Here is an 11,468-nt window from a genome sequence, read left to right on the forward strand (position 1 = left end):
TGAGCCGGGGGCCCGGGACACCGGAGGCCTCCGCCGCGGCTGCCTCGGGCCGGGCCCGCGCCTTGAAGCCGCGGCCAGCGTCTCTACCCCGCCCCACTTCGGTGGCTGATGGCGGCGGCGGCGGCTTCTCCCGGCCGGCACCACGCCCGGACCGCGGACCCCAGCGCGCGGGCCTCGCCCGAGCCCCAGCCGGGCCGCCCGGATGCAGCGCCCCTGCGCGGCGGAAGTGGGGGCCAGGAAGCATGGCGGCCGCTGGAGGGCCGCGCGGCGGAAGTGGGGGCCAGGAAGCATGGCGGCCGCTGGAGGGCCGCGCGGCGGAAGTGGGGGCCACCGGGAAGCATGGCGGCCGCTGGAGGGCCGCGCGGCGGAAGTGGGGGCCAGGAAGCATGGCGGCCGCTCGAGGGCCGCGCGGCGGAAGTGGGGGCCACCGGGAAGCATGGCGGCCGCTGGAGGGCCGCGCGGCGGAAGTGGGGGCCAGGAAGTATGGCGGCCGCTCGAGGGCCGCGCGGCGGAAGTGGGGGCCAGGAAGCATGGCGGCCGCTCGAGGGCCGCGCGGCGGAAGTGGGGGCCAGGAAGCATGGCGGCCGCTCGAGGGCCGCGCGGCGGAAGTGGGGGCCAGGAAGCATGGCGGCCGCTCGAGGGCCGCGCGGCGGAAGTGGGGGCCGCCGGGAAGCATGGCGGCCGCTGGAGGGCCGCGCGGCGGAGCCGGTAGGTCTCGGAGGGCCTGGGAGGGCGGCCTGAGGACGCAGGCGGGCTCGGCCGCCTCTGGACCACGAAGCCGTGCGGGTCCGGGTCCCCGCTGGGCGGGCCCTACCTAGTCCTGACGGCGGACAGAGGCCTTCACAGGCCCGGAGGGGAGCGAAGGTCCCGGCGCGGCGGGGGCGCGGCCAGCGGCCGTCGGGCCGCGTTCATCCCTGCAGACCTGGCTGCCGGGCACAGAGCCGGGGAAGGACGGGCCGCGTGGGGAAGGTCGCTGGCCGCGCGCAAGGCCTGTGTGTGTCATGGGGAAAAGCTGCTCTCAACTGCACCCCAACCTTTTTCCCTTTTTGTTATTTTTTTCTTTTCTTTTCTTTTGTTTTTTTTTTGAGGCGGAGTTTCGCTCTTGTTACCCAGGCTGGAGTGCAATGGCGCGATCTCGGCTCACTGCAACCTCCGCCTCCTGGGTTCAGGCAATTCTCCTGCCTCAGCCTCCTGAGTAGCTGGGACTACAGGCACGCGCCACCACGCCCAGCTAATTTTTTGTATTTTTAGTAGAGACGGGGTTTCACCATGTTGACCAGGATGGTCTCGATCTCTCGACCTCGTGATCCACCCGCCTCGGCCTCCCAAAGTGCTGGGATTACAGGCTTGAGCCACCGCGCCCGGCCCTATTTTTTTCTTTTTTTTCGCCTTCAGCTGTCTTGATAAGAGTTACACACCCCAGCTTTTTAATAGAAAACGTTTGTCACCTCTAGCCCTTCTAGGTGTAAAGAGGTTGCCAATGTATGATAAAGTAGAGTTAGAAAACCACACATCTTGTAAATTCTCATTTGTTTAAAAGAAATCATAGAAAATACATGACCCCTGGACTCGATGACTTTTGGAAATGGAGCTGTTAGGTGGCCTCTGGAAGCGGTAGTCCACGTGTGTTCAGTGGGCTACATGACATGGAGTTGGAAGACACGAGGAGGAGGAGAAGGTTCTCCGCTAGACTGGTCGTACTGAGAAGACATTTTCGTATTCTGGCCGTTGTTTTGTGTGCATTTTATTCCTCACTACTGTATATATAGTTGACAGTGCTAAACTTTTTTGCAACATCTGTTCTTTTTAGATGTTCTGAAGTGCCTGATAGATGTTAAAATTAGAGGTAGTAAAATCACATTTTGTAAATATCTTTTTGTTAACAATTTGTAGGAAATGTTTTTGGGGGGAATGGCCAAATCACCTGTTGAGTAATACTGTGTGTGCAGCGGTTCAGGGGAGGAGGGAAGAGGGGGAGGTGCAGACGGTTCTGTGCTACCCTGCTTACAGCAAGGCCAGATGAATTATTATCTCTGCATTTTGTTTTACTTACCTGTGCATATAGTGCACATAAAGGACAAACGAGTCCTAACTTTAACATCTAGTCTTTCTAGATGTTAAAGAGGTTGCCACTGTATGACAGAAGTAGGGTTAGTAACCTAATGTTTTGTACATTGTGTTTTACAAGTCTAGGAAAGATTGTCTTCTGAAAATTTGAGCGTTCTTGCCCACTGGGCTGATGGAGATAGGAAGGGTTCTAGGCCAGAATGTTCACACTTGGAAGGCTCTTTCAAATTATAACTGTTGTTACATGTTTGCAGTTTATTCAAGACTGCTGTGTACATAGTGGACAAACTAACTCCTAATCTAGGTGTTTAGAAGTGTCTGATGTATGTTAAATATAGAGATAGTAAAATACCACTTCGTATGTATCTTTTTTGCTAAAATTCATAGGAAGTACTTTTGGAAATTGAATCGTGAAGCCACCTTTGTGAGCCATACAGTACTGTCTATACTCGTTCAGTGGTTCAGAGGAGGTGAGAGGGAAGAAATTGCAAAAGGTAATATTCTAGTGTGTTCACACTTGGACATTTCAGACACTGTTTTTCTGTAGGTTTTGTGCATTTTCTTTTGCTTTGTACATAGTGTATATAATGGACAATGAGTCCTAATTTTTCAGCATCTAGTCTCTAGATGTTAAAGAGGTTGGCAGTGTATGACCAAGTAGTAAATCAGCATATCGTGTTCCCTTTGTGAAGAAATTCGTAGGAAAACTTGTCTTCCGTAAACGACTTTTGCATTGGAATTTGTTCAGTCATCTCTGCGCATTACACGTGCCTGTACCTGTCCCCTGGATCGAAGGCAGAGAAGAAAGAGAGGAGGGAATGATTCAAGGCCAAATGGTCACAGTTAGACGGTACCTCAGATGATAACCATCGTTATGTGTATGCAATTTTAGTTAACAGGGCTGTGTACGTGGTGGACAAGTTATATGAAATATCTAGTCTTTCTAGATATTTGGAAGTGCTCGGTGTATTTAAAAGTAGTAGTAGAATAATACTTTTTGTAAATAGGTTTAAAAAAGTGACGGGAAATGCTGTTGGGAAGTGGAATTGTGGAACTACCTGGGAGGTGGGAGGGAAGAAATTGTAAAAGGTGTTTTGCCATTGTTTATTAGAAAAGTTCAGCTTAGTCCATTGCCTATATGTTACATGCATTTCCTTTAACTTTGCTATTTATACTGTATATATTATGTATGTACTGGACAAATGGGTCCCAATTTTATAATATCTAGTCTCTAGATATTAAACAGGTTGCCAATGTATGACAGAAGTAAACTAACACATCCTGTACACTTGGTTAAAATTCATAGAAAGCCTGTCTTCTGAGAAAGACTTTCGGAAGTGAAGTAACATCAGCTGTAAGTGACACATGTGCCTATATCCACCAGGTTGGTGGTTGTGAAGAGTTCTAGACCAGAATGTTTCCATCTAGAAGACACTTTTAGGTATAACCATTGTTACATGTGTGTAGTTTATTCAGCACGGCTGTGTATATAGTGGACAAACTTAAGTCCTAATTTGAAATATCTAGTCTTTCTAGATGTTTAGAAGTGCACAAAGTATGTTAAAAGTAGAGGTAGTAAATAACAAACACATTTTGTAGCTATCCTTTTGATATATCCTCTTTTGGAAATTGATCAATTCTCTGAGCAGTGCATTACGGTATTTCTGCAGGTTCCGGGAGGAGGAGGAGTGTAAAGAGCTTACCACCAGTGTTTTGTTTTGTTTTGTTTTGTTTTGAGACAGAGTCTCACTCTGTCACCCAGGCTGGAGTGCAATGGTATGATCTCGGCTCACTGCAACCTCCACCTACCAGGTTCAAGCGATTCTCCTGCCTCAGCCTCCTGCGTAGCTGGGATTAGAGGTGCGTGCCACCGCGCCCAGCTAATTTTTGTATTTTTTTAGTAGAGACGGGGTTTCAACATTTTGGCCAGGCTGGTCTCGAACTCCTGAACTTGTGATCCACCCGCCTCGGCCTCCCAAAGTGCTGGGATTACAGGCATGAGCCACCGCGCCTGGCCTCCACTAGTGTGTTTATGATTAGGCACATTGATCATTGTCCCTTATGTCTGCATTTTCATTAACTGTGCTGTGTATATAGTGTATATAAGCGGACATAAGAGTCCTAATTTACAGCTAGTCGATGTTAAACAGGTTGCCAGTGTATTACAGAAGTAGAGTTAGTAAATTCAATACATTGAGTATACCTTGTGTTAAAAATCATAGGGAAGACTTCTTAAAAACAGAAGTGACATTGTTAAAGTCCCCCCTAAGCTGTCCATGGGGTTGACAGAGGTCGGAAAGGGAAGTAGGTTCTAGGCTAGAATGTTCGTGTTTAGAAGACACTCAAATTACAGTCTGTGTTATGTATAACACTATTCATTCAATGCTACTGTGTACATAATGGAAAACCTGAGTCCAGTTGGAAATATCTAGTCTTTCTAGGTGTTTAAAAGTGCTTGACATAGGTTAAAAATAGAGGGCTAAAGTAACACCCCACTAAGCATTTGTTTTCATTACTTCCTTAGGAGTGGTTGGTTGCATTTGGGAATGGAGTTGTTAAAATTTGATGTGTAGGAGCCTATGCTGACTATTCATTGGCTGGTGATGGGTTGGGGAGGAGGAGGTTTGCAGGGAGAAGGGTTCTTTGTCCTTGAGATTAGTTCAGCTGGTCTAACCATTGTTCTGTACGTGCATTTTAGTTAATATTATGTATTAAAGGACAAACAAGTCAATGCTCAGAGTATGTTAAAAATAGATATAGTAAGTCAGTCCCTTTACGCATGTCCTTTTGTTAGGTTTTAAGGAGGCCTGTCTTCTGGGAGTGACCTTTATTATTAGTTCACCTCTTGGAGCCAGACATCCTATACTTAGTCACTGGGGATGGTGGAAGACGGAGAAGACAGGGTGAAGGGAGGGGCTCTTTGCTAGTATCTCCATATCTAGAAGATGGTTTTAGATGATAACCCCAGGTCTGTATGAGTGTTTGTAGTAAAGTGCCTGTGTTTATTGTGGACAAAGTTCATTATACTGCAACGTCTAAGCTTTATGAATGTCTGGGGTGACAACATAGAGCTAATGAATTAGCCACTTTGTAAATACCATTCTAGTAATTGACAAAAAAGATGCATCTTGGATACGGAATTGTTAAATCACCTCTGAGCAGCGTATGTCAGGACTTGTTCATTAGTTGGCAGCGGAGGGGCAGAAGGAGCTATAAAGGGAGAGATGTATGCAGATGTGTCCATATTTACGTTTTGAAGACAGCCATTAATGTATGCATCTCTTGTGGCTGTACTATAGAAATATATTAAATAATTCCATGGAAATATACCTTGCTAATATTTAATGGTATAGATCTGCTAATGAGCTCTCTTAGAAGCATTGTACTTATTCTGTTGCTGTATGCTTCATTTTAAATTGAGTATTAAGGGAATGCAGTATTTAAATCAGAACTCTGCCAATGCTTTTATCTAGAGGCGTATTGCCATTTTTGTCGTCTATCAAGTTTTTGTCCCAAGAAAGACAGGATTACATCTTTTTTTAAAACAGACTGAGTTGGTGTACTGTATTCTTGGTTATCAAAATGCTGATTGCTTTGGGATTTTGAATTGGTAGATATTCATGGTGTGTGAAAGATCATGATACATACTATACAGTCTCAGTCCCACAAAATTGGATGTTGTGCCTATGGACACACAGGACCTAGGAGAATGTGTCAAACTCTAAACGGCTTGTCATTGTGACTTTGTTCTTGTGTTTTTCAGTTTCCTCTAATGTACCTAACTTCTTAAAAGTAAAGGTTATTTTAAAAACATCTATTGCTGGGTGTGGTGGCGCGTGCCTGTAGTCTCAGCTACTCGGGAGGCTGAGGTGGGAGGATCGCTTGAGCCTGGGAGTTCTGGGCTGTAGTGTGCTATTCCAATTGGGTGTCCGCAGTAAGTTCGGCCTCAGTATGGTGACCTCCTGGGAATGGGGGACCACTAGGCTGCCTAAGGAGAGGCGAACCGGCCCAGGTTGGAAATGGAGCAGAACAAAGTAAGGTGGGCGGAACAAGCTTGCGGGGAAACAGTAGGGGAATAGGTAACTCACCCCAAACAGGCTTATTCCTGTTCCTTTATCCTTCACTTGATTTAAACAATGTATTTTTGAGACAGAATCTTACTGTCACCCAGGCTGGAGTGCAGTGGCATGAACTCAACTCACTGCAACCTCCATCTTTCAGTTTCAAGCAATTCTCCTGCCTCAGCCTCCCAAGTAGTTGGGATTACAGGCAGGCGCCATCACGCCTGGCTTACAACAGTATTTTAAGCAGAGTTTCCTGCTACTGATCAGCTTGCTTAACTCCAGGCCCACAGGACCGGGACCCTTGAATCGAGCAGTATGTTTCTGAGTGAGCCACTCCTTACATGATCCCTCAGGGCAGCTCTCAGAGCTGGGTAGATGCTAATTTCATAACCAGAGGATACAGACTAGATGAATCACATCTTGGAAGAGAATCACTTTATTCTAATTAACTCACAAAAAATAAAATCATAACAGCTAGTTTAAGGAGGCCACACAAACATCTGACCAGCTCCAAATTCTACAGAGTAGCAACACCCACTTCCATTTCAATTCTGAAGCAAGGAAGCTAGGAATGGCAGGAGAGGTTTAACTGATGGCTACACTTTACACCTTCACTATTAATTAAATTTTTATATTAGGTTGGTTATGAGAGCTGGTTTTCCGTTTCTCTAGTTTGAACTTCTTGATTAGGCCAATCCTGCAAAGAGAAAAAATAAGTTAGAAGAGTGCTAGCTTCATACACTCAACAAAACAGAAGCCTTCCAAATCATGAAAGCAGAGAGAAGCCAAGGGTATAGCTTTTTTTTTTTTTTTTTTTAATAAAAAATAGAGATGGAGTCCTGCTATGTTGCCCAGGCTGGTATCAAACTCCTGGGCTCAAGCAATCGTCCCACCTTGGCCTCCCAGAGTGCTAAGTGATTGAAGGCATCCTGCAACTAACAAGACACCCTAAATCTCAAGAGTTCCCCTGAGGAACTTAATAAACTCCTTTAACTCAATGAGGTCTATTCCTAGATTTTGGTAAAAACAGAATCTAATTTTATATTCACGGCCTTAAGGCGAGGAGGTCACTCTCATCCAGTAATCACAGTAAGACCTGGCATGCTGATTTACACCTTCTCCTTCTTCATTTTTTTTTTTTTTTTAATTTGGGACAGAGCCTTGCTCTGTCACCCAGGCTGGAGTGCAGTGGCGGGATCCTGGCTCACTGCAGCTTCTGCCTGCCAGGTTCAAGGGATTCTCCTGCCTCAGCCTTCCAAGTAGCTGAGATTATGGGCACCCACCACCACACCCAGGTAATTTTTTGTATTTTTAGTAGAGATGGGTTTTGCCATGTTGGCCAGGCTGGTCTCAGACTCCCAACCTCAGGTGATCCACCCACGTGCTGGGATCACAAACATGAGCCATCACGCCTGGCCTATACCTTCTGAAGGTAGAAGAAAATTCAGATAATGACTCATAAAAACGACTAGAAAACTCTGGCCCAGTTGTTAGGAGTTAATCCTAGAGAAATACCAACAAAGTCTTCTCCAAACTTATCAATTTAATTTATTAAACACAGATTCCCCTAAGTTCTTCAGGATCCAGGAATACCACTGTGAATTAAGCAGATGCAAATTGGACAAATCACCTACCGTTTGCAAGTCGGCACTGTTTCAGCACCTCACTGAAACCCTCACAGAGCTTGAGGTCACCCTGGTTCTGGGCACACTCCAAGAACTGTTTGATCTCATAGAAGCAAGGCTGCTGCTGCTGTGCCGGCTGGCTTCCCTGAGGCTCCTGTGAAGGCAAAACATTCATTATTGCTAAGAAAGAAAATCATATTTATGCCTACACAATGAAGAATATATCCTCTTTGAGGTTAAAAGGAAATGGAACTAGCACCAGATGCAAATTAAAGCTTCCATCTATTAACATGGAAAGTGAAAACATTTCAATCTTTAAAAAATATTTTAGGCCGAGTGTGGTGGCTCACACCTGTAATCTCAGCACTTTGGGAGGCTGAGGAGGGTAAATCACTTGAGGTCAGGAGTTTGACACTAGCCTGGCCAACGTAGTGAAACCCCGCCTGTACTAAAAATACAAAAATTAGCTGGGCATGGCAGGGCATGTCTGTAATCCCAACTACTCAGGAGGCTGAGGCAGAATTGCGTGAACTTGGGAGGTGAAGGCTGCAGTGAGTTGAGATCGTGCCACTGCACTCCAGCCTGGCCGAAAAAGCAAGACTCCATCTCAAAAAAAAAAAAAAAAAAGAAAAATTTAAATAAATATTTTTAGTAGAGACAGGGTCTCACTATGTTGCCCAGCCTGGTCTCAAACTTCTGGGCTCAAATGATCCCCTCACTTCAGCCTCCTGAAGTGGTGGGATTATAGGGATGAGACACCGTACCCAGCCAAAGGTGAAAATATTTAAAAGCAGAAAGCAAACAGCTTTAACAAAATTCCAATGACAACCAGAAAGATTCATAAAGATGCAAGTAAAGTGGAAATGTTATCCTGGTATCAAGACTAAATGGTTCAGTGATGCTTTGGGGAGGAAAAATGGCAACTATTACAGAAAAACGGACGAGGAGTTTCAAGCGCACCAGAACTAGCAGAGTACACACGCTTCTGCTCATTACACGAGAAAACCCATACATATCAGAAAGACAGGTGATGGCAAGTACCAGGTAAAAGAGCATAGAGCTCTTTGAGATTTTTGACTCCTTAAAGACAGGATTGTAGGAAGTGACACTGAGATAATATTCAAAGGGAAAGCGGTTGTTTTACAGGGAGTCAGGCTGGACTGTGACGTCCACTCCTTGGGAAGAAATACAGTTTGTACAGTACCTGGTGCTGGCCTAAGGCAGTAGCTCAACAGCCAGATGTAGCTTTTGATAACCCATTGTCAACGGTGGGCTCTAAAATCCAACACAGTTCCTTCACACGAGGAACTTAGAAATGTCTGGTCTTTCTCATAAAATCCACCCATGGAAGGGAAATGCTGCCTAAATTCTCACCTGATAAGTGATGTCAGGCCTCGCAGGCTCAGGACCACTTCCTCCACTGAAGCCCCCAGTAATGGCGTGGCCCAGTGTGTGCCCCACAGCAGAGCCCACAGCCACGCCAGCTGCAGTGGTTGCCATCTGGGACAGCAGACCTGGCTGCCGGGGCGCAGCAGCAGGAGAGCCGACTGCAGAGGGGGGTGCCGCTGCTGGTGGCTGAGCGGGTGGTGCTGGCCTGGGCGCAGCTCTCATCTGAGGGGCCCGGCTGTGAAAGAAAAGAACAAAGCCTAAAAGTTCCCACTTCCAACCAGTTTTGGAAATTGTCAACTTAATAATAACTTATATATTAAAATAGACCTTTATTCACATCACTTTATCTCTTTTTTTTTTTTTTTTGTGACAGGGCCTCACTCTGATGCCCAGGCTGGAGTGCGGTGTCATGATCCCATCTCACTGCAACCTCTGCCCCGCTCCGGGTTCAAGCGTTTCTCCTGTGTCAGCCTCCCCAATAGCTGGGATTACCGGCATCTGCCACCACACCCAGCTAAGTTTGTATTTTTAGTAGAGACAGGGTTTCACCTTATTGGCCAGGTTGGTCTTGAACTCCTGACCTCATGTGATCCACCTGCCTCCCAATGCGTTGGGATTATAGATGTGAGCCACCGCACCCGGCCACTTTCATATTTTCTCATAATAGTAGTTGCCAAGGACAAACTATGTTTCCTGCTTCTTTGCAACCATTTCCATGTGTTAACATAGCCCACAGTATCTTTAAAGACATATCCAATATGTCCTGAGAAATATAGACTACTAAAAGATTCTTACAGAATTCATTCATTCAGATATTAGGTAACTACAAGGCGCTAGTAATATAACTAAGCAAGAGACAAAAATCTCTGCATTCATGGAGTTTACATTTTTTTTGAGGTATCAAATAATTAAAATAGGCTGCAGAGCTGTGGCTCTTGCCTGGAATCCCAGTGATTTGGGAAGTGGAGGCAAGAGGATCATTTGAGGCCAGGACTTTGAGATCACCAGGGCCACATAGTGAGACCCTGTCTCCACAAAAATACAGAACAGAATAAAGTTGCCAGGTGTGACCCACACCTGTCGTCCCAGCTACCCTGGAGGCTGAGGCGACGGAATAGCTCGCGGCAAGGTCGTCGTGGCTGCAGTCAGCCATGATTACGTCACTGCACTGAAGTCTGAGTGAGAGTGAGACTCTGATTCAAAATATAAATAAATAAAAATGTCATATTTTAAGTGTTACGGAGTATCAGAAGAATATGTCGTGAGATACCTATTTTAGGGTAATCAAGGAAGGTCTGGCTGAACCAGTAACATTCTAGTTAAGACCTAAAGATGGTCAACTGCGAAAAGCAGCTAGTCCAATTCGTCCGTTTTCACACGCTATAAAATGGGGCTGGCGAGTGACTCGTCCGAACCAGCACAGCAAAGCATTCCGCATCTGTACAGCGTTCAGATGCTTTCGGCCCTTTCACCGGGCCGGGACGACTCCTGTGGTCCGAGCACTTTGGGAGGCCGCGGCGGGAGGGTCTCCAGAGGCCAGGAGTTCGCAATCAGCCCGGGCGGCACGGGGAGGTCCCGCGTCCACAAAAACCAGCCGCGCGTGGCGGCGCGGGCCTGCGGTCGCAGCTGCTCGTGACGCCGAGGCCCGGGCTGCGGGGAGCCGGGACCGCGCCGCTGCACTGCAGCCTGGGCCACGGGGGAAGGCCCCGTCTCGAATCACGAAGGACACGATTTCACGAATGTCCTGCACTCACTTAGACACCTTCACGTGTCTCACGCTCCCTGCAGCCATTTCCGGATTAGTTCCCTGGGTGCCGCTGTCCCCAGATCAGGCTAGGTCCAAAGGCGAAGGCCTCCTACCGCGCGGCACCCGGCCGCCCCGCCCCGCCCCGCCCCGGCCGCCGCTCGGACGCGCAGCCTTCTCCTCGGGCGCGTGCCCTCCCCGCGCCGCCCCTCCCCGCGCGCCGCGCTCCGTCCACCTCCCCGGCCGCGGCGGGCCCCGTCGCAGTAGGCCTTGCTTCGCCCCCGCCCGCGCGCGGCCGCCGTCTGCGTCACGGCGCCAGTGGGGTCCGGACGCTCGCGCTCCGGCCTCAGACCCTGCGATGGTCTCACCTGGCCGGAGGGGCCATGCGGGAGGTGCGGCTTCGGCTTCCGCGCGGCATCCTGGCGACGGGGCTGCCCGGCCTTCAGACGTGCGAGTACCAGGGACGGGCGCAGCAGCTGCTGAGGGAGCCGGAAGGCGGGGGGCGGGGCCGGCCTCGGCGCGCAACCAATCAGCACACAGGCAGAGGACTTCCGTTCCCGAACGTCTCCGGGGCCCTGA

General features: G+C 48.2%; 1 protein-coding gene across 2 annotated transcripts; it reads right to left on the reverse strand.

Moving 5' to 3' along the window:
- Positions 1 to 6,544: 6,544 nt before the first annotated feature.
- Positions 6,545 to 11,392, reverse strand: CHCHD2 (coiled-coil-helix-coiled-coil-helix domain containing 2). Of its 2 annotated transcripts, none has more exons than XM_039460629.2 (4): positions 11,258 to 11,392; positions 9,131 to 9,380; positions 7,766 to 7,910; positions 6,545 to 6,828 (listed from the first exon to the last, which is right to left on the reverse strand). In XM_039460629.2, the coding sequence occupies exons 1-4, from the start codon at positions 11,305 to 11,307 to the stop codon at positions 6,818 to 6,820; spliced, it is 456 nt and encodes a 151-aa protein (XP_039316563.1). In that variant the 5' UTR covers positions 11,308 to 11,392; the 3' UTR covers positions 6,545 to 6,817. The 2 variants fall into 2 exon arrangements, with proteins under 2 accessions (XP_039316563.1, XP_074246380.1); XM_074390279.1 differs by lacking the exon at positions 11,258 to 11,392 and adding an exon at positions 10,900 to 11,021.
- Between the last annotated feature and the right edge of the window lie 76 nt (positions 11,393 to 11,468).

The sequence above is a fragment of the Saimiri boliviensis genome, chromosome 20 (genome assembly GCF_048565385.1).
Source record: "Saimiri boliviensis isolate mSaiBol1 chromosome 20, mSaiBol1.pri, whole genome shotgun sequence".
Taxonomy (NCBI): Eukaryota; Metazoa; Chordata; class Mammalia; order Primates; family Cebidae; genus Saimiri; species Saimiri boliviensis.

Bases quoted from the DNA above. Each gene is read 5' to 3' on its own strand.
- CHCHD2 (XM_039460629.2), bottom strand. From the start codon at position 11,307: ATGCCGCGCGGAAGCCGAAGCCGCACCTCCCGCATGGCCCCTCCGGCC. The intron at 9,381-11,257 runs GTGAGACCATCG...TTTCTTTCACAG, and splicing joins CGCATGGCCCCTCCGGCCAG to CCGGGCCCCTCAGATGAGAG. The intron at 7,911-9,130 runs GTGAGAATTTAG...TTGCCTTCACAG, and splicing joins GGCCTGACATCACTTATCAG to GAGCCTCAGGGAAGCCAGCC.